Below are 20,549 nucleotides of genomic sequence, written 5' to 3' on the forward strand. Positions count from 1 at the left end.
GATCATGTGTAGGCTAGTCTTGGTAATCTAGATCTAGACCAGGGACTATTAATTCTATAAGTGATAACTTTAGGCCCTTTAGTACCGTGGCGTAGCCAGAACCGTCTCAAGGGGGGGGGGGGGGTTCCAATTTTTACCCGGGGACAAACTGTCGATTTGCACCCCCCTCAAACTTTCGATTTGCACCCCCCCCTTCAAACTTTCGATTTGCACCCCCCCCCTCAAACTTTCGATTTGCACCCCCCTCAAACTTTCGATTTCCACACCCCCCCCCCCCTCAAACTTTTGATTTGCACCCACTCCTCAAACTTTCGATTTCCACACCCCCCCCCCCCTCAAACTTTCGATTTGCACCCCCCCCTCATACCTTATATATATATACCGAGGGGTCTGTGGGGGGGGGTTATGACCCCCCCCCTAACTCCCCCCCCCCCCCCTGCCTACGCCACTGCTTTAGTATAAGCTCAATTATTAATTACATGGTACAAAAATCAGTAAGGTTACAGTTAGCTGTTAATAGAATTAAGGTCATGTCACATCAGCGTTATATTTTTTATGCTTTATCAATAAGTTATTGATCTATGGGCTACAGTTCTTAGTTACCAGTAATAAAAATGAAACTAATAATTTTTTAATAGTAAAAATACGGTTAACTGTAAACCAGATCCTTTAGTTTTTCAGACAAGCTAAGTAGATAGCAAACTGAACCTTTACATTTTAATTTACAATAAATGAAATATATATATATATATATATATATATATATATATATATATATATATATATATATATATATATATATATATATATATATATATATATATATATATATAACACATATATATTATTATCACATATTGGTTATATAATTATTTTAATATAATATATGCATATACTTAATAATTTATTATGTTCAAATTCTCTAGGTACTTTGCAAGCTATTTTCTCAGACTTCACTGTGGCTATAGGTGCTGATCTTGAGCTAAAGGTGAGCTTATTTTTATAATAAGCCATTCTTCAGCTTAAGCCCAAGTTTGAAACCGGTTCAGTGTTCTAATTTTTAAAGAATATGTTGCTACTAAGATTATTTACTGTAAGTATTAATTATGTAACTATTAATTATTGATTTAATTTATGTAACAGTGCTTGATGTGGCCCAATAGTGGGACTTTCAGACAGTAGCTTTCACATTTCTAACCCAATAGACTAGAGTTCAGATCCCTGGCCTTAGTCCTAGTATAACCTAAGTCCATCCAGCTCTCATGAGTACCTGGCTCAAGATAGGGAATTTAAAGGTGGCTCGGTGTATACCTGAACAGTATGTTACATGAAAATGTTACAGAAACAGGTGAATTTCAATTCAACTTCCATAATGACTGTCTAATTTTTTCATAATACTGAAACCTGATAAAAGTATTATTTATTTAATTTCTAGGTAAATGGAGCAGCATGGAAATGGAATTTTAGACACAAGAAAAGCTGAATTTAGCTTTTAACTTTGAATTTAAATGATGATTGTCCATGAAAACAGCTATAAATCATATACATTGTAATGCTGTATTGATGCATCTTCTATTTCAAGTAATTAAAAAACATCCATTTATGAATTATTATTATTTTTTATTTATTTTCAAACTGTAGTTCTGTTGTGTTATATAAAATCAATGATGAGTATACTGAACTGCCTTGAGATATTTACAAAAATGCAATTGTTTAAAGTTTGATTCTTTCAGTAGCAACTATATTGATATCAAAGGTGAATCTTCATTGTACATTAAGTATTAAAGTAGGTTGGTCAAACTGCCGATAAAAAACGCCATTTTCGCCCGCACCGCCCAAATATAGTAGCTTTTCACCGTATAGTTTCGATAATAATAAACCGGGAGTGATCTCCCCTAAACTTTCTCGAATATTCTTATATAAAATAACAGGGGATGGGAACTCGGGCTATAGACATGATTTTTAATCCATTTTAAATACTTAAAGTTTTAAAAATAGAATAAAATCTCGTAGAAAAAAGATTGCACACCAAGTGAACGCCAAATAAAAAAAGTGCATAATAGTGCGCAATATTATTAGTACTTTAAAAATTTACATTAGTTTTTTGAGAAATCGGAAGTAGCGTAAATTAGTACTTCCGGGCAAACGGAAATTACTCAAAATTTGACAGAAGGTAGAGAATTAGATCTTATACTTACATGTTAAATTTCATTTATCTATCTGAAATAGTACTCAAGTTATAGGCTTTTGAAAAATTCAAAGTAGGAAAAGTACTACATCCGGTTATCGGAAATCGCTCAAAAGTTGATACGGATCTACGATTTTGATAAAATACTTATATATGAAATTTCATCAACCTAGCTGTAACGGTACTCAAGTTATCGTGTTTACACACGGACAGACACACACACACACAGACATACGGACAGAATTGCAAAGCCCAGTTTTTCAGACTGGATTACGCATAAAACCTCTTAATTTTGATAAATCTGGATTGATAATTTTTGCCCGATTAAAATAAGTCCTCTATACTTCGGATGTGATGAAGGACTGAGGTGTAATACGGTGAAAATTGTTAAAATTTCAATTGATTTTTGTGCACGATTACAATACTTTCTCTATACTTCGTATATACGAGAAAGTAAAAAGGGCTCGTATAGTAATAACCTTGGTACCATTAAGAAGTAGATTTTAAGCCGTCTAACTATGTCTAATTTTTATAGTTGTTAATATTAAACAATATATCTTATTTACTAATTGAAAACTAACACCGAGATGATTTTTCAACGGCAGTCGAGTAACGGTTTTTGACTCCTCTAGCAATCAACTCGCGGGCCTTTTTTGAAAGTTGAACGTATTTCTTTACAAATACCTGTAAAATGTGCAGCATTGAATAGCCTTTAGTGGAATGCAAAACAAAAAAAAATGCATAATAGACTAAATATTTAAAATATTTAAAAAAAAACTAAGAAATGTGAAAATTACCATGTGATTCTATCATCGTATAACTTTTTTATCAGCATATTCAGAAAGTTGGTCCTTTTTTATGTTCAAACATTTATTAAAACATTTATTTTGTTTATCATTTCAAAAAAGGCCGAGCTCGACAAAACCAGTCTTTCTTCCAGACTTTTTTCTCCGAGGGGGGGGGGGGGCGCTTGATATTTTCGGAGGGGGCGGACACTAGTAAAAGTGTATGTTTACTATATAAATTCCATCTCGATCGGGGGGGGGGGGGCGATAGACATATTAATATTAACAGAGTGATTATTTCCCCTACTTCGTTTGTCTTATTTTCTAGGAACCATTATGTCAAATTGTTTTTACAAGGATTACAAAAAGATTGTGTTGCTTTCATTGTGTGTATCTTTTTTTTTTTTTGTTTTTTTTTGTTTAGAGTGATAAATTGTTTTAATTTGTCGGCCAACATTGAGTGTTTTTTTCTTATTTCTTCAGAGCACTTTCAATCTATTTTACATCATAGCGAAACAATGACATACAGCTAGTATATATATATATATATATATATATATATATATATATATATATATATATATATATATATATATATATATATATATACATACATATATATATATATATATATATATATATATATATATATATATATATATATATATATATATATATATTTACCTCGAAAAAATTTGACCCCCCCATGAGACGATCCTGGCTACGCCACTGATTCTCGTCGTTGTCTACTGATTTCCTTATCCCACGCAAATCTACTTGTTCGTACACGAATATTATCGTAAGGCGTGGCCGAATGGTAGAGTGTTTAATTGATATCCCGACAGTTTCGAGTTCGAATCCGGGTTAAAATTCCTAGTGATAGTGATGGGCACACTATCCCTTCATATGACGAGGTCACAGAAACAGGTGGGCTCTACTTCGCTTTCCACATGGACCGTTAAATTTAAAGTAAACATTACTTTTATCCTACATTGCTGGCTCTACTGCTTGCTTATTCGATACTTTTGGCACTGAGTACATGCTGGTGTCTCACCCTGATGCTTGTATTATGTCATGTTTTGCTTTCACATGATAGGCTGAATAATACATGGACTTTCGTTATCTCTACGTATGTCATGGGCTTATATGCTGCTTATTGGCATTCTCTGATGGGCTTAAGTAATCTCTATTTTTGCCATTGGGCGACATAGTGGTCTAGCGGTAGAGAGTTGGACTGCTAACCCGTAAGTCTTGAGTTCGAATCCGGGTTCAAGTCAGTAGACCGTCCCTGAGTCCACCCAAGTAAAGGCGGCTGGGCATAGTGCTGACCACACTATCTCTTCATGTGCCCTATAGACCGTCAGGGAACTTTACTTACTATTCTTGCCATTCTCTAGTGGGCTTAAGTAACCTCTATTCTTGCCATTCTCTGATGGGCTTAAGTAACCTCTATTCTTGACATTTTCTGATGGGCTTAAGTAACCTCTATTCTTGTCATTCTTTATGGGGTTAAGGAATCTCTATTCTTGTCATTCTCTGATGGGCCATTCTTCGCATAATGTCAGGAGTTCAATAAGCGACTAAAATTCAGAAAAAATTTGATCGAACGCTTACTTGCATAGATGTAAAAATTACCAACGTTTTCATTAACAGCTTTTTGTATACCCCTACACACGCCAACGACATTAACCCTTTTCCTTTTCATTTTTAATCTTATAATGCTTCAAACTTCAATCTCTTAATAACATTTTAATGCTACACCCAATAGAAAGAGAAACTGGCACGGGGAAAAAAAAGCCTCTAAAGTAAATCTCAAGACGTTAAGCCCCTCACAGTCAAACTGTTGGCACGTGATTTCAACTGGATCAAGAAGTAATTACACGTGGGGCTTTGGCCGAGACATAATTATACAGTGGGGGGGGGGGGGGGTGTGTGCTGGCGTGCGTGGTGTGCGTGTGTGTTTAATTTGTTTTTATATAATTAGCCTGATAATTAGTAATGCAGGGGTCCCGATTAAGTAAAAATTCAATTATACGTTTAATCTAGAAGCCTAGACATTTGCATAATGTGGTTTTAGTTATGGTATACTGTAGTAAAACGGCATTTATAATAGTTACTGTATACCGTAGTAATTTGGCATTTACTTGATGTAGAACGTAGTATTGCCGCATCTTTATTAGTTAATGTATACGGTAGTAATGTGACATTTAGTTACTGTATAACGTAGCCATGCGGTGCACACTTAAAATATTGATCTGCTCCCATGAAATAGAGTTCTTCTGTTCTTTTTACCTCAGCTCAAGAAAAAAAAGAGTAGAGGAATTGTCTGGTGGATGGATAAATGCTTGGACGGATTGTTGAATGACTGCTTGGACTGATTGTTGGATGGATAGATTGACGGACGGATGGACGGATCTGTAAAACTGCAGATTGAGACGTGCATATCTCTTCCGGTCCAAAAAAATTGTAACGGGTTAACACATCGCAACATATTGAAGCCAACAGCTGTTGCTTTTATAGCTCCAGTGAGCACCTGATCAAAGATTTTACTTCCGAACAAAACATAAACATACATAAGATTATAAAAAAATCTGCCCCAGATTAACGTTCTGGGTCGATGAAAGATTTAATCTTACTGCAAGGTTGTATTTCTTGTGGACATTTTGTGGATATTTTGTTGTGTTTCTTGTAAACTAGACATTTTGAGAATATTGTGTTGTATTTTTTGTAGGCATTTTGTGAATATTGTGGTGTATTTCTTCTATTGAAATTCTGTGAAAATTGCGTAGTATTTTTTGTAAACTAGATATTATGTGGACATTGTGTTGAATTTCTTGTAGACATTTTGTTGACACTGTGTGAAAATTGCGTTGTATTTCTTGTAAAGTAGACATTTTGTGATTATTGTGTAGTACTTCTTCTAGACATTCAGTAACATTGTGTAGTACTTCTTCTAGACATTCAGTAACATTGTGTAGTACTTCCTCTAAACTAGACATCTTGTGGACATTGTGTTGTAAATCTTCAGGAATCCTCTTTATAGATAAAGCCTAGACTTAATCAGGAGTGTAAATTAAGATTTGTATCGTTTGTAGTCTACAAGGTCACGACATCAAGGTCCAGCTGCTAGTGCTTAGTTTGACGTGTAACGAAAGTAGACGGCGTTTTGGGTTTGATTCGGATAATCGTTGCAGAAGTTAGTCTTACTTTTTTTTAAAAGTATCTTTGATTCGGACATTTGCTGCATAAGTTGGTCAAACTTTTCAAAAAGTGACTCAAACCGTTTTTTAAATTTTGGTGAGATTTTTCTATTTTGTGAAATTCTGTAGATTTTATAATGTGGATCAAGGTATACTTTACATAGCATAAGTATCAAAGTTTTAATGATGGTTCGTTTACTTTTAGTGCTTTACTCGTTTTTTAATTATTTTATTTTTAATACTCTAGTTTAAAATTTAAAAACATCAGAAGTATCAATTAATCAAATTTTAAACTTGTGGAAGGTTAGTTTAATCGCAGTTAATATCTAAAAAAATAATTTTATTTCCACTGTCAAGAGATTTTTAAAATCCCAGTGCTTTTTAAAATAATACTTGAATTCAGATTGCTAGAAGATCCATGCTATTATTGTTATCTAGAGAATTTGTCTTTCGATAGACAAACGCTCAAAGAACAGCACGTAAGCAAAGCCTTCGTTATTTGCAAGACACTTTGGAGAAGAGAATTTTTTTTTAGAAGCCAGCTGCCTTAAGTTAAGTCCTATATATTTTGATCGTTTGTCTTCTTATGGCTAGCATTGGCTTTAAGCTCAAAATACCTCACAAGAGGTTGGGGGTGGGGCTGGGTTCAATTGTTAGGAGGTTTTATTTGTAGGCACAGTGAAGAAATGTAAGGAATGGTTGTAAGAGTACCATCACCATTTTTCGTATTATTAGATAATCATAATCATAATCATAATCATAATCATAATCATATTCATAATCATAATCATAATCATAATCATAATCATAATCATAATCATAATCATAATCATAATCATAATCATAATCATAATCATAATCATAATCATAATCATAATCATAACCATAACCATAACCATAACCATAACCATAACCATAACCATAACCATAACCATAATCATAATCATAATCATAATCATGATCATGATCATAATTATAATCATCATCATCATCATCATCATCATGACCACGACCACGACCACGACCAGTATTAACGTCATTATTAGCATTATGGTTCTCGTTATTACCTTGTTATTGATTAGAATATTTTTCCCACTTACAAAACGTGCTACGTCACTCTAGATTAGTAATACTAAACCCTTGTTAGATCAAACCCCAGGTGTTCGGCGAGTCAGTCTCAGGTGTTTGGCGTTACTCAAAACACACACCTGACTCCGACGATTCACGATCAGATTTTGTCAACGTGGAGGTTAGAACTAGAAAGGTTCGGAATGCTCGTATGCAACATGTTGGGTTCAGTACTTTAAAAAAGTTTATGTTTATGTTTTTTTGTGTGCATAATCTCAAATTTATTTTTAACATATCTTTTGAAAAAACATTCCCTGCTCTATTCACAGATGCTGTTACAAAAGAATGCAATAATGATGGGCCGGCTGAAGTACTTCATCCTGTTTCTATGCTGCTGTGCCGTGAGTGTTGTGTACATCATTAACGACAGCGTATTTAGGATAGACCTATCGGCCGTCGGGACCTACAGACACGTAGGCCGACTTCTGTATAAACCCGCCGCTAAAGTAGATCCGGAAAATGCCTGTAATCGTCCGCCGATGAAGATCGACGACCCTGTGATGATGTCGTACTACACAAAACTTCCGCCGCCCGTGTGTGAAGGCGAGGAGAATTGGGTCTACGTCGACAACGGTACCTTGAGATTTTCTAAATCAGTCGTGAAGAAGTACGGGAATTTCACCTGTGACTTTTACAACCTGGTGAGGGTCCATGAGTATGACGTCACTTGGGGAAGCTCTTATGTAAATGTACAAGAAGGATACCGCATCCCATCAGATTTTTTTAAAGTCCGCTGCAAAGCGGATGGTAACCACACCTACGACGGCATCCACGCCGGGGTCGCCTACACCCACGACAGAGCGACTAGACCGGAAGTGGATTTAAGCCAGGGGCTCGGCGGGCTGAGTATCGCCATCATGGGCTACGATTCAATGTCAAGGTTATCCTGGCTGCTGCGCCTTCCCAAGACGCGTGAGTACTTCATGAGCTTGGGGGCCATCGAGCTGGAGTCACACAACGTCGTGGGGGACGGGACGACGGCCGTCATGTTTCCCATGCTGACCGGCAAGGCTGAGTGGGAACTTCCCCAATGTGGGTACGGTTCTTTTATTTATTTTTGTGTATTAAGGGAACTTCCCCAATGTGGTTACGGTTGTTTTATTTTGTATGTGTATTAAGGGAACTTCCCAAATGTGGGTACGGTTCTTTTATTTTTTTTATGTGTATTAAATTCATTCCGGCAATATCAAAATCTTGAGCCGATAGTGAGAGTTTAAATAGGGTACGAGAATAACGTTTAGCGTGAAATTACAACCTTTGTAAATTCAATCAAACGCGATTCAACAATAGGGCTGGTAAATAGGTCACCAACCAGTTCTATGCAGGTTTTATTGAGCCGTAGAACTGGTTGGTGACCTACTTACCAGCCCTATTTTTCTTTAAATAACAAAGAATCTTGTTATTCTAATCCCCAGGAAAAACGTCAAAGGCGCCAACCCTCTGGACAACTTCCCTTTTCTCTGGCATGAGTTCAAGAAAGCCGGATACCTGACGTCATGGTCCAACGGTCTGTCTGGCGCGTTCAACTGGCGGATGCTGGGATTCAGCCAGCAGCCGACAGACTTCTATACCCGACAGTTTTTCTACGCCATCGATCCTTCGCGATCCTTCCAAAGAGAGTGCATCGGAAGCGAAAGGACGATTCAAGTCTGGCTCAAATACTTCAGAGATATTTTCGTCATGTACAGGAACAGGCGAAAGTTCCTCTTCCATTTCTTCGCGGAGTTAAGTCATAACGACAATAACAAGATCACAAAGGTAAGTCTTCTTTCTGTTATTTTAGAGTTAAAGAACATTTTCATAATATCCTTCCATCTGTTGGAGGGTTATGGCCTGTTTCGTCACCTTCTTTTTCTATTTACTTAAGTTAAGTATAAGTTCTACATCTCTTTGATTTGCTATTCTGTTAAGATGACTTCACATTCTTAGTTTTCTTTCGTGTTTCAAAAAATATCTGCCACTTTTTTTTTTTTTGTACTTAAGTAAATGATCTTATTGGTTAGTTTTGTTAATCCTTTGTCGGTGCATCTATTTTTCGTAGGATCCTCCTCTCCCATCTGCTCTAATAATAAAAAGGTTAAGTAGAAATTCCCTTGTATTCCTAGACGGCTAGTAGCGAATAGCAACAGAATTCGTCTAAATGAAACACACGAAACAACGGTCTGATCAGTATTTGACCCTTTATGTCCATCCGGCCAAATATACCCATCCCCACCCCGACACAGGAGAAGTACCCATAATAATTCGAGACCAAAAATCCATACTATTTTGGGAACAAGATCTTCCGATTAGCATTCTTGAACCTTAAAGAAAAGATGCGCCAACGAGTTGAAATCTAGACAAATTAAAGCGCTCGGAACAAATTACTTTTCGACGAAAACTTGACACCTATTACCAAAAAGGGTGTTACTATATATTTAAAACAGAAAAATCTACACAATTAAAACTATGTATTAATGTGCATATTTCCACATAAAGCCGTTCAACTAGAGTTTTCTTTTAATATTTTAAAACAGGATTTTTGAGCCATAAAGGCTGACTTACTTTGTACATTTGTTGTGATTTCATATGCAGAGTGGTGGTGGGGTGAGGTGGGGGTCACCTTTTATGTCATAAGACTGAATTTCTCCTTCTTTTTAACTTTTAGATCGATGATGACCTGAAGGAAAGCGTCCAATTTCTGCATGACAACGGTTACCTTGACAACACATTGTTTATCTTGATGGGAGACCATGGCGCCAGGTACGGGAAATTGCGTTCTACCTGGCAAGGTAAAATGGAAGAGAGGCTGCCCTACTTCTCCTTCCTGTTCCCCAAATGGTTTGAAGAGAAATACCCCAAGGCCATCCAAAACCTGCGGACAAACACCCGTAGACTGACCACGCCTTTTGATATCCACGAGACGTTGAAAGATTTTTTACGTTTTGATGGGACGGGGGTGGGGAATGTCTCCAACAGAGGGATCAGTTTGTTTAAAGAGATTCCATCGGAGCGGACGTGCGAGCATGCGCAGATATCATCTCATTGGTGCGCATGTCTAGCGTGGCAAAATGCTTCCTCTAAAGACCCGGATGTCAAAAAAGCTTTACGTTTCGTTCTAGACACCATCAACAACTTCACTTCCGGATTTAGAGAAGACTGCGCAGAGTTATCCATCGAAAACGTCACCACGGCGTTTAAACTAAAAAGCCGGAAGTCGAACTCGGAAGCCGGCACGGACATGTTGACCTTGTACCAGCTGACATTGTTCACCGCTCCGGGTCATGGTCATTTCGAGGTCACGGTCACTTTCGACAAAAAACAAAACAAGATGGCCACAAGCGAGAAGGAAATCAGCCGAATCAACAAATATGGCGACGACCCCGAGTGTATCCTGGGTAAAAATAACCAGATCAAACCGTATTGTTATTGTAATGATAAAATCAAACGCTGAAAACCTTTCACCTGGGAGATTTATGAATAATCTCGTTTTGGGACGCAGCCATAAAACATGCATTCAGTAAACAGTAAAATACGTCTGTTTTACGTTTTACGGCAGGGATAAATAAGACGGATGTTATTTTTTTTAAATTTATGTATTGATTTATTCATTTATTCAGTTATTTATTTAGCTTTGGCTTGGCAGGATCGTTAGGATCTGTGCCATATTGTGAGATTAAAACGAAACTATTGCAGTATAAATCGTTAGATGTAAAAGACATCAAAGGGAATGTGGGTCATATTTAAATCACGTGACACGCCTAGCGTTCTGAATCTGTCACGAGGGAGTGTGGGTTGGGGGGGGGGGAGGGAGGAGGGTGTTGGGGGGGGGGGGTCAAAATGTGTAAAAACATACTTCTAAAATTTAAAATGTAATATGAAGAACTAAAATTTAACCGTTATTTTTGTTGTTAAACTTTGTGTAAGTTGTAATTAATTTATTGTCGGCTGAGCTAATAAAATATTTTAGAAAAAAATCCATTTAAAAAAACACAATTTTGATGGGGGTTGTTGGCTGAGGTGTCACATTTTAGTAGTCCGGCTTTTTGTGACGATGTGAGATGTTTAGGAGGGGGAGGGGAAAATTGTCAGAAAAAAAAAGCATTTAAAAAGTATTTTTTGTAACAATTTCAGTTATTTATCATTTAAACTAAAATCAACAATTTCTTTCATTTAAAAAGAAAATCCTGCTAAAAATATTTGAGGAAACAGAGGAGGGGGGGGGACAAGTTAGGCTAAAGAGTGCCCTCATTTAAGGCCGTTTCTGACTGTAACGTTCGATTTGTGTTCTTCTTGAGTTAAGCTTGGCCTAAGTTGTTTGACCTAAGTTGTTTGACCTAAGTTGTTTGACCTAAGTTGTTTGACCTAAGTTGTTTGACCTAAGTTGTTTGACCTAAGTTGTTTGACCTAAGTTGTTTGACCTAAGTTGTTTGACCTAAGTTGCTTGACCTAAGTTGTTTGACCTAAGTTGTTAGACCTAAGTTGTTTGATCTAGGTTGTTTGACCTAAGTTGTTTGACCTAAGTTGTTTGACCTAAGTTGCTTGACCTAAGTTGCTTGACCTAAGCAGATGTATTCGAAAAATAAAGGACCTTTTTCCTCTTCATGAAAGTTTTGTTATTGAAACTCACATAACCACATACATATGAATAAAATAAAAAATTTAACGTTTGTTTAAATGTGAATACAATAAAAATGTTAAAGTTAGTTAAAATGTCAAGAAATTAAACATGTAAAAGTTTAAATGTGAATGGAATAAAAACGTTAACGTTAGTTATAGTGGTTTTTTTTTTTTTTTTTTAACCTTTCGTTTTTTCCATTTTTTGATGTTCGAAATTATGTACAGAATTTGATGCTGATGTAAAGTTTCGCTTTTAAACCTGACGGTCTATGGGGCAAGTGAAGTAGAGTTCACTTGTTTCTGTGACCTTTCAGCACTATGGTCAGCCGCCTTTACTTTCCCAGACGTGAGTTAGGTACCTTCCAGAGTTGGGTGGACTCAGGGACCGTCTACTGACTTGAACCCGGATTCGTACTCGAGACTTACGGGTTAGCAGTCCAGCTCTCTACAGCTAGACCACTCTGTTAGTTATAATGTCAATAAAATAATAAAATTGTTATAGTACATTTAGCTGGGAATACATTAAATACGTTAGATTGTTACTTAAAATGTCAATAAAATAAAAATGTTAAAGTATGTTTAAAAAAGATGAATGTATGAATAAATTATATTTAGCCAATGGTATTGCAGAATACCATATCAAGCTGTATATGACCACTTTCCATACATTGTGCAATGACTATAACCAGCATTTGTCTTTAATTGGTGACAATTTTCAACAAATTGTTCATGTTGTAAGCATTTTCAGGGGAGACTATTTTCAAAATTAGTCGCTAAATTTATAACCTTATTATAGCCCTTTAATAAAAAAAATAGTATATCCTTTTAGAGAGTTTAATTTCTTCAAATTTATCTCAATGTTGACCGCAGAATAGTGTGGTCAGTGGTCAGCACTACTCAATAGCTTCAGAGTCAGGGACGATGTACGGACTCGAGCACAGGATTCGAACTCGCGTTTCTGAACTTGACAGGTGCAAAAGTGATGATCTACACAAGGTGTAACAGCCAATATGAAACGGTACCTACAAAGGGGCACTACTCCAATAATACTTGTTTGCATGGCAAGAGTTGGTTCCCCTATTTTATCCCAATATACGATAGACAGACTTAGTTTACCGTGAAAGAGAATTTGAAAATGAGCACCAATAAAAACACCCAAAACTTTTTTTAAAAAGTGTACGTAACGAAGCTATTGCAAAATACTTAAATGAAACTATTTACTCCAAAGGAAGAAAATTCACATGTTTAAGTTTTAAAAGTGTAGTGGGCTCTATTCGACGAACTTAGACGTGCAGGAGTGATACGTCAGCGACCAGAGTTTCTTTCAGGCATCTCTTCGGGACGGGGGACGGAGCCCCCCACCCCCCCCCCTTCCTGAAGAAGGTCTACCGCCCCCGCCCCCCCCCCCCCCCTAACGAAATGAAATTTATATAGAAAATATATTATTTTAACAGTGGACGCCCCCCCCCTCGAAGAAAGTCTAACACCCCCGCCCCCCAACCGAAATTTTAAGTCGTCCCCCCCCCCCCCCGGAGAAAAAAGTCTGGAAAAAACAATGTCAGTGACTTGTGTTTAACTGCACATACTGACGGCATCATGAAGTCGTAATAAAATTATATGCCCTTTGACTTAAAAAAGTAATGTGTATTCCGACCTACGCCTAATTCGGGTACGTGTACTTCGGCCTACGTCTAAATCGGGTAGCGTCGCTTTTGGGTTGGATGTGCAATTAACAATGCATATGAACTTCGGTAGCGTAGAAGCTTGGGAAAAGTGACGTACTGAATGGTAGGGTATACAATGTTTGGGTAGGGTAGTTACGGGACTGTTACAATCGTAAACTGTAGTGCTTGTCTTCCATACAACAGTTTTACCATTTAAACCTACCCCCCCCCTATAACTAGTAAAGGCTTGTCTTCGTCTCTACTCGACCATGACGTTAAGGGCTTGATGGCTTGACTCACACTTTCTCGGCATAGTTTTATTCAAGCATCTTCGGAGGGGCACCCTTCCCCTCCCCCCACCCCCGAACAAAATAGAAGAAATGCATATAATTTATAAAGAAAATATACTCTTTAATCAGCTTCCACACATTGGGGTCGACGTGGTCGAGTCGGTAACGCTCGAGTTCGAACCCTAGGACAGATGAGGCTCGTTAGCTGGGGACATCCACTCTACTAGGAGAGACAACACCAAAATCAAACAACTGCTTCTTGGTTGAACAGTGGCTATGGGAGCTGAAATCTGAGTCAATGGCCTCTCTGGCGCATAACCAGTTGACACGTTTACTTAACTATGCTGGAGGGGACCTCTTCCAACGAAGAAGAAGCTTCCAACCCCCCCCCCCTGGACATTTAATTCCGACCGCCCCGCCCCTTCGGAAAGCCTTGAGGGGCATTCCTGTGAAACATCAAAATCAACGAAACACAAATACAAACCCAAACAAAAAAAAACACAAACAAAAACGAAAAAAGAAAGAACAAAAACGAACCAAATCAAAACGCAACCACTAACGCAAACCCACCTAAACACAAAGAAAACACTAACGCGAACATAAACGCCCGGGGCAGAATCACCTGTTTTAGCTTAATAAACGACTATACTACCCCAACTTATTCATAGTTTTTGCACTCACTTAAACGAACGCGCCTGTTTCAATTTAATGAACAATTATAATACTCCAAGCTTATCCGTAAAATACCTACAACATTTGCACTTGATCAATCCCCGCTAATTATGTAATTATTTTTTTCCCAACACCAAAACAAAGTAATTAAAAAGTAAATGCTTTTCAACTAATGCAATGGTTTTATAAAGGGAAGTAATTGTGTTTTGCCTAATTTATCAAAGGGAAGTAAGCGCTATAGGACTAAAGAAAGACATAATTAGAGTTTTTGTAAAAGATGATATTTTTTTAAAACTTGTGTTTAATGAACATGCCGACAATTATTACTGTAATTTGAAAAATGAAAATGATTTCCCAACACTTTTAATAGTAATTATTTAACTCATAAATTTAGACAAACGCGCACGATAATTTTCTAACACTTAAATCCATCCATAACCAGCGACAAACAAACATATGCGTTACAGAATTGAGCTTTATATATTAGAAGATATACACGCTGAAATGAAATAACTCAGTGAAAAAGTTTAGCACGTGAATGTGCGTGAGTTTGTCGTGTAATGGTCTAACACCACAACAATATGTAAATCGTGTTAAGTTTTCAAGTATCACTACTTTAACTCAACTCCTAATCCTTGCCCTATACAATCTTTACAGTAGACATGATCATAATGTTGAACTTCTTCTTGGTATATCCTTAACCCTAACCCTGCTCGTTAATCCGATCACGTTAAAAAAAATTGCCATGAAATAATTTCTATCGATTGCAACAGTTCGATCAGACTCTAAATCCGACCAATGCGATTTTAAGGACAGCCCATCTTTCTTTCTGACTGCGCGCGTTGTTTTCAATATTTTCATTTCAAAACTACATAAATCGAGTCGATCTGCATACCGCAAGTATCAAAGATTTAAACTATTAACAGTTCATCAAGCACTACAATAATATCAAAAAGGCTTCTTTATAAATAAAAAGTTTTTTTTTTTTAAATCCGGCTGATATTGGAGTTCGTTGACGCCATCTATTTAAAAAGTATAAAGGATTTCTTTTATATTTAGAGTATTCTTTTTAAAATCAAATTCCACATGAAAATAGCCCACAAGAATATTTCTGCATTGTGTGGTTTTAGGTTGTGTTAAAATTGTGAGGAAAACTTGTGCAAAATAAGTTTATTTCCGAAAATGGATGTTTATTTCATACTTCAATACTTATTATCTTTCTTTTTCTTTCCGTTTTGAAGTTATGAAGATTTGTTTATTTTTAGCTTAAATTATGGAAGACAGATTTCATTTGTTTTTTTGTTTTTTAACATACCGTACATTTCTTTTCTCATGGTCGGGATTCTCAACATTTAAAACATGTAATCGCATGTTGAATTCCAACTTCTTGTATTTCTAATTATCACTACCGGCTTAATTAATTAGAAATCATTTAATTTGCTCGTCGGTCAGGCAGTCTGGAGTAAATAGAGAATCGAGAATTTTCGTCAGATTTTTTTCTTTATGTTACAGTGTATCGCACTCCAGGTCAAGACATGAGGGGGGAGGAGGGGGGGGGGGCAAGAACTCGGTCTCCATCTCGCGATTTCCGGGTAAGGAAGCGTGCGTTCTGCCGTGAAATACAACCGCTATAGGGCTTGTAAGTCTACTGTCTCGAAATCTACTAGCTGGCAAGTAAGAGAACGAGAAGTTGTGAACTACTTACAAGCCTTATTCTAGTGGATAAAACATATCTCGACAAACAAAATACGTCTATAGCTGAGTGTCACCTTTCATCACCCCGACATAAAGGTTTCGGATAACAGGCATCCAAAAATAGATAAATGAGAAACGTCTCATTATGACATAGATAACATTAGTAGAATTGGGGAATAACTAAAGACAGGTTTGGTTTGATATAAAAACTTTTAATAATTGTTAAGGTAGATCATATATCCATTGCAAGATATACAAGCTTTTGATTATATGTGAAGCATCATTCATGTATTAGTGGTGCTTCACTTTAGTTAAGGGATGTTGGTTTATTTATATTTCTAGTGGCGATGATTTTATGTCAAAACAATTTGGATCGTTTATTTCAAATCGGTAAAAATAAAATAAAGTACAGTTAACCTGTTTCTGTGACTTCGGCATATAAATGGATAATGTAGTCAGTTTTCTTTTCGGGCTGCTTTACTTTCACTAACATGAGGTAGCCTATACATCAGAGCTGGGTGGACTCAAGGACAGCCAATCTAGCCGGAAGCATTATATTGAGATTTTAATTGATTCAAAACTGTAAATCTAAATGTAGTTGTAATTTTAAAATAATTAAATAGGTCTAATTTATCTACAAACACAATTTTTTTTAAATACTTTGTATTATTATCATTATACAATATATATTCATTAATGTGGTATGGCGTGGCCGAGTAGATAGAGCGCTAGACTGTTACCCCGTACGTCTCGAGTTTGGATCCCTGGTTAAAGTATGTCAGACGTCCTTGTGTCAGACACCGAGCTCTGATGGACACTTGACTCACCTTAGGGGAACATACGCGGCTTGGGCGTAATGCTGACCACACTATCCCCTTGTATGCCGAGGTCATTGTTACAGATGAGCTCTACTTCATCTGTCCCATGTGTCTTTGGTGCGAACAGGAAAATATGATGATGATTCATCTATACTTGTATAGTAGCAAGTACTTTAAATTTGTTCATGTACGCTACATCACTATTGTAGTTTAGTATCGTCTATTTATTTTACCCTGTTCATTATTTCTTCTTCTCTGTATCCTTTACACTCTAGATGCAGCTAATAAGGAATAACCTATTGTTGAGCCGGCTGAAAGCTTTGGCACTCCTTTTACTTTTATGTTCTCTACTCGGTATTTATCTGGCCAAGGATGGGATTACGAAGACCAGCCTCCTCATAGGAAACACATACAAATGGATGGGAGAGACGGGAGTTCACACAGCAGCTATCAGAGTACAGCCCAAACAGGCGTGTATCCATCCGCCGATAAAGATCGACGACCCTTTGATGATGTCGTACTACAAAAAACTTCCGCCGCCCGTGTGTGAAGGCGAGGACTGGGTCTACGTCGACAACGGTACCTTGAGGTTTTCTAAATCAGTCTTGAAGAATTACGGGAATTTCACCTGTGATCATTATATTTTGTACAGAATCAACGAGAGAGAGATCGCTTGGGGTAGTCCCTACGTCAACATCCAAGATGGCTACCGAATTCCGACAGATTTTTTTAAAGTGAAGTGCCAGTCGGAAGACAACCACACCTACGACGGCATCCACGCCGGTGTCGCCTACACCCACGACCGCGCCAACAGACCGGAAGTGGATTTAAGCCAGGGGCTCGACGGGCTGAGTGTTGCCATCATGGGCTACGATTCCATGTCGCGGTTGTCATGGCTACGGCGCATGCCTAAGACGCGGGGGTTGTTTGCTGAGCTGGGCGCCATTGAGCTGGAAGGATACAACGTCATTGGTGACGGCACGACGATCGCGCTTCTGGCTCTGCTGACGGGCAGGTATGAATGGGAACTGCCAGACAGCAGGTATGTTGTTGTTAGGGGGCTTTATCTTTTTTATGTTACGGGTAACATCGCAATCTACTTACAACATGATGTTTGCTGTTGTTATTTTATTTTGATTGATAGTAATATTATTTCAATTAATGCGACTTTGGCACATAAAGGGATAGTAAAGTCGGCACTACACCCAGCCGCATTTGCTCTCCCTAATGTGAGACAGGCGGACTCCTGCGAAATCAAAACCGGGATCCGAACTCGTGACTTTCGGGTTAGCGGTCGAACGCTCTATCATTCGGCCACGCCCCTTTCTCTTAATTGCAGACGTAGTGTCATCTTTAACTAATTGGAAAATAAAACTTCTAATCTCCAGGATCAACAGCCCAGTAGCGGTGCCAATGGACGACTACCCGCTTATTTGGTACGACATGAAGAAAGCCGGATACTTGACGTCGTGGGCGGAAGGTCTGTCCGGATCCTTCACCTGGAAGCTTCTCGGCTTCAACCAGCAGCCGACAGACTTTCTCACCCGCCCTTTTTTCTACGCGATCAAGCCATGGAAGGAGTACATTGAACCCTGCACGGGGTCACAGAGGACAAGTCAGGTCTGGCTCAACTACTTCCGGGACATCTTCCTCATGTACAGGAACAAGCGGAAGTTCCTCTTGCATTTCTTCTCGGAGTTCAGCCATGACAACAATAATAAAATGACGGAGGTTCGTGCTGTAGGACCGCGGGCCTCTTCCGGCCCGTGAGTTGATCTAAAATATGTCGCGAGTGTAGAAAAATTAAATTTCATGACTACATTTTTAAGAATTGTAAATAGTAAAATAAAATGTATAATAGAATAGAGGATTATTTGATAGTAATATAGTTTGTGAATTTTAGTTTAAGAAAGATAGCATTAATTTGTTAGACAAAGTACTAACTTATAATCTTCGATTAAAGCAAAACGGAAAAGTACTCTAAAAAGGTAAAACTATGGCCACACTTCTAAACAAGAATATTTGTATATATCTTTTATCCAGATTGAAGTAAATTTTCGTGATCGGGCTTGTTTAATCATATCTGGGCTCTGTTTAATACTTCTAAATATCTATCAGAACTCGTTTTAAATGTATTGATTTAATATTGATTGTTCATGTTTTTTTTAAAAGATCGATGATGAGCTAAAAGACAGCATACGAATCCTGTACGACGGTGGTTACCTTGACAACACATTGTTTATCTTGATGGGGGACCATGGCGCCAGGTACGGGAAACTGCGTTCTACCTGGCAAGGTAAAATGGAAGAGAGGCTGCCCTACTTTTCTTTCCTGTTCCCCAAATGGTTTGAAGAGAAATACCCCAAGGCCATCCAAAACCTGCGGACAAACACCCATAGACTGACCACGCCTTTTGATATCCACGAGACGTTGAAAGATTTTTTACGTTTTGGTGGGACGGGGGTGGGGAATGTCTCCAACAGAGGGATCAGTTTGTTTAAAGAGATTCCATCGGAGCGGACGTGCGTGCATGCGCAGATAGCATCTCATTGGTGCGCATGCTTGGCGTGGGAAAAAGTGTCGCACGAAGACAAAAACCTGCAAATGGCTTTAGGCAGTGCGCTAGACACCATCAACAACTTCACGTCCGGCTTCCGGCAAATCTGCGCCGAGCTGGCCGTCGAAGAAATCACGGAAGCCGTGAAACTAAAAAGCAGTCGGGCACTGCTTCAAAAAATCAAAGACGTGACCTTGTACCAAATAACCTTTCACACCACTCCGGGTCATGGCCATTTCGAGGTCACGGTGACCCACGACGTAGAGCGTAACAAGATGGAGGTCGCCGGAAGTGAGATAAGCCGGATCAACAAGTATGGCAGCGATGCTGATTGTATACTGTTTAATGGTGACATCCGGCAGTTCTGCTACTGTAGGAGTAGCACCTAGACATAGGCCTCTGTTGTAACGCTGGCTTATAAGAGGTCCGCTTAAAATCAGGCAACAGTGTCTACATTTAGCGCTCCTCTGTGACGATTGGTAGCGGGTTGGTGCTCCTCTGTGACATTGGGTAGCGGGTTGGTTCTCCTCTGTGACATTGGGTAGCGGGTTGAGAAATGAAGTTAAACTGGTTGGTTTTACCACAAAAAAAAGAGAATGGATTTATGACAGAACAAAAAAGTGGTTAAATAGGTGGATGTTTGGATTGGTTGAATTGATTGATTGATTGGTTGGTTGGTTAGTTGGTCGGTCGGTCGGTCGGTCATTTACTTCCAGTTCTATTTAGAACTGTTTTGTGTAATAGGTCTGTGTACCAGCACATTGATGCTCTCGACTAGTGAGCTACTAAACCTTTCTAAATTTAAAAATGCTCTCCTTTTTTAACATGTAGGTGTTAGTTTTTTTTTTTTTTTTTTTGCCAAATTCGATACCATAATCCGAATTCCCCATACTTACATTAATAAACAATGACATCAGCTCTTAGTATTGCCTTAAAACGAAATCACTCATAGA

At 38.0% G+C, this 20,549-nt stretch overlaps 2 protein-coding genes across 2 annotated transcripts; both read left to right on the forward strand.

Annotated features, from left to right (window-relative positions):
- Positions 1 to 7,402: 7,402 nt before the first annotated feature.
- LOC131942032 (uncharacterized) lies at positions 7,403 to 11,001 on the forward strand. The gene is made up of 4 exons (XM_059301695.1): positions 7,403 to 7,437; positions 7,571 to 8,337; positions 8,717 to 9,059; positions 9,949 to 11,001. The coding sequence occupies exons 2-4, from the start codon at positions 7,571 to 7,573 to the stop codon at positions 10,732 to 10,734; spliced, it is 1,896 nt and encodes a 631-aa protein (XP_059157678.1). The 5' UTR covers positions 7,403 to 7,437; the 3' UTR covers positions 10,735 to 11,001.
- A 6,325-nt stretch (positions 11,002 to 17,326) lies between these two features.
- LOC131942031 (uncharacterized) lies at positions 17,327 to 19,985 on the forward strand. The gene is made up of 3 exons (XM_059301694.1): positions 17,327 to 18,081; positions 18,428 to 18,770; positions 19,212 to 19,985. Exons 1-3 carry the CDS (start codon positions 17,459 to 17,461, stop codon positions 19,983 to 19,985), a joined length of 1,740 nt encoding a protein of 579 aa, XP_059157677.1. The 5' UTR covers positions 17,327 to 17,458.
- Positions 19,986 to 20,549: the final 564 nt, after the last annotated feature.

The sequence above is a fragment of the Physella acuta genome, unplaced genomic scaffold (assembly GCF_028476545.2).
Source record: "Physella acuta isolate Inbredline_101_S28 unplaced genomic scaffold, ASM2847654v3 ptg000383l, whole genome shotgun sequence".
In the NCBI taxonomy this organism is placed as follows: Eukaryota; Metazoa; Mollusca; class Gastropoda; family Physidae; genus Physella; species Physella acuta.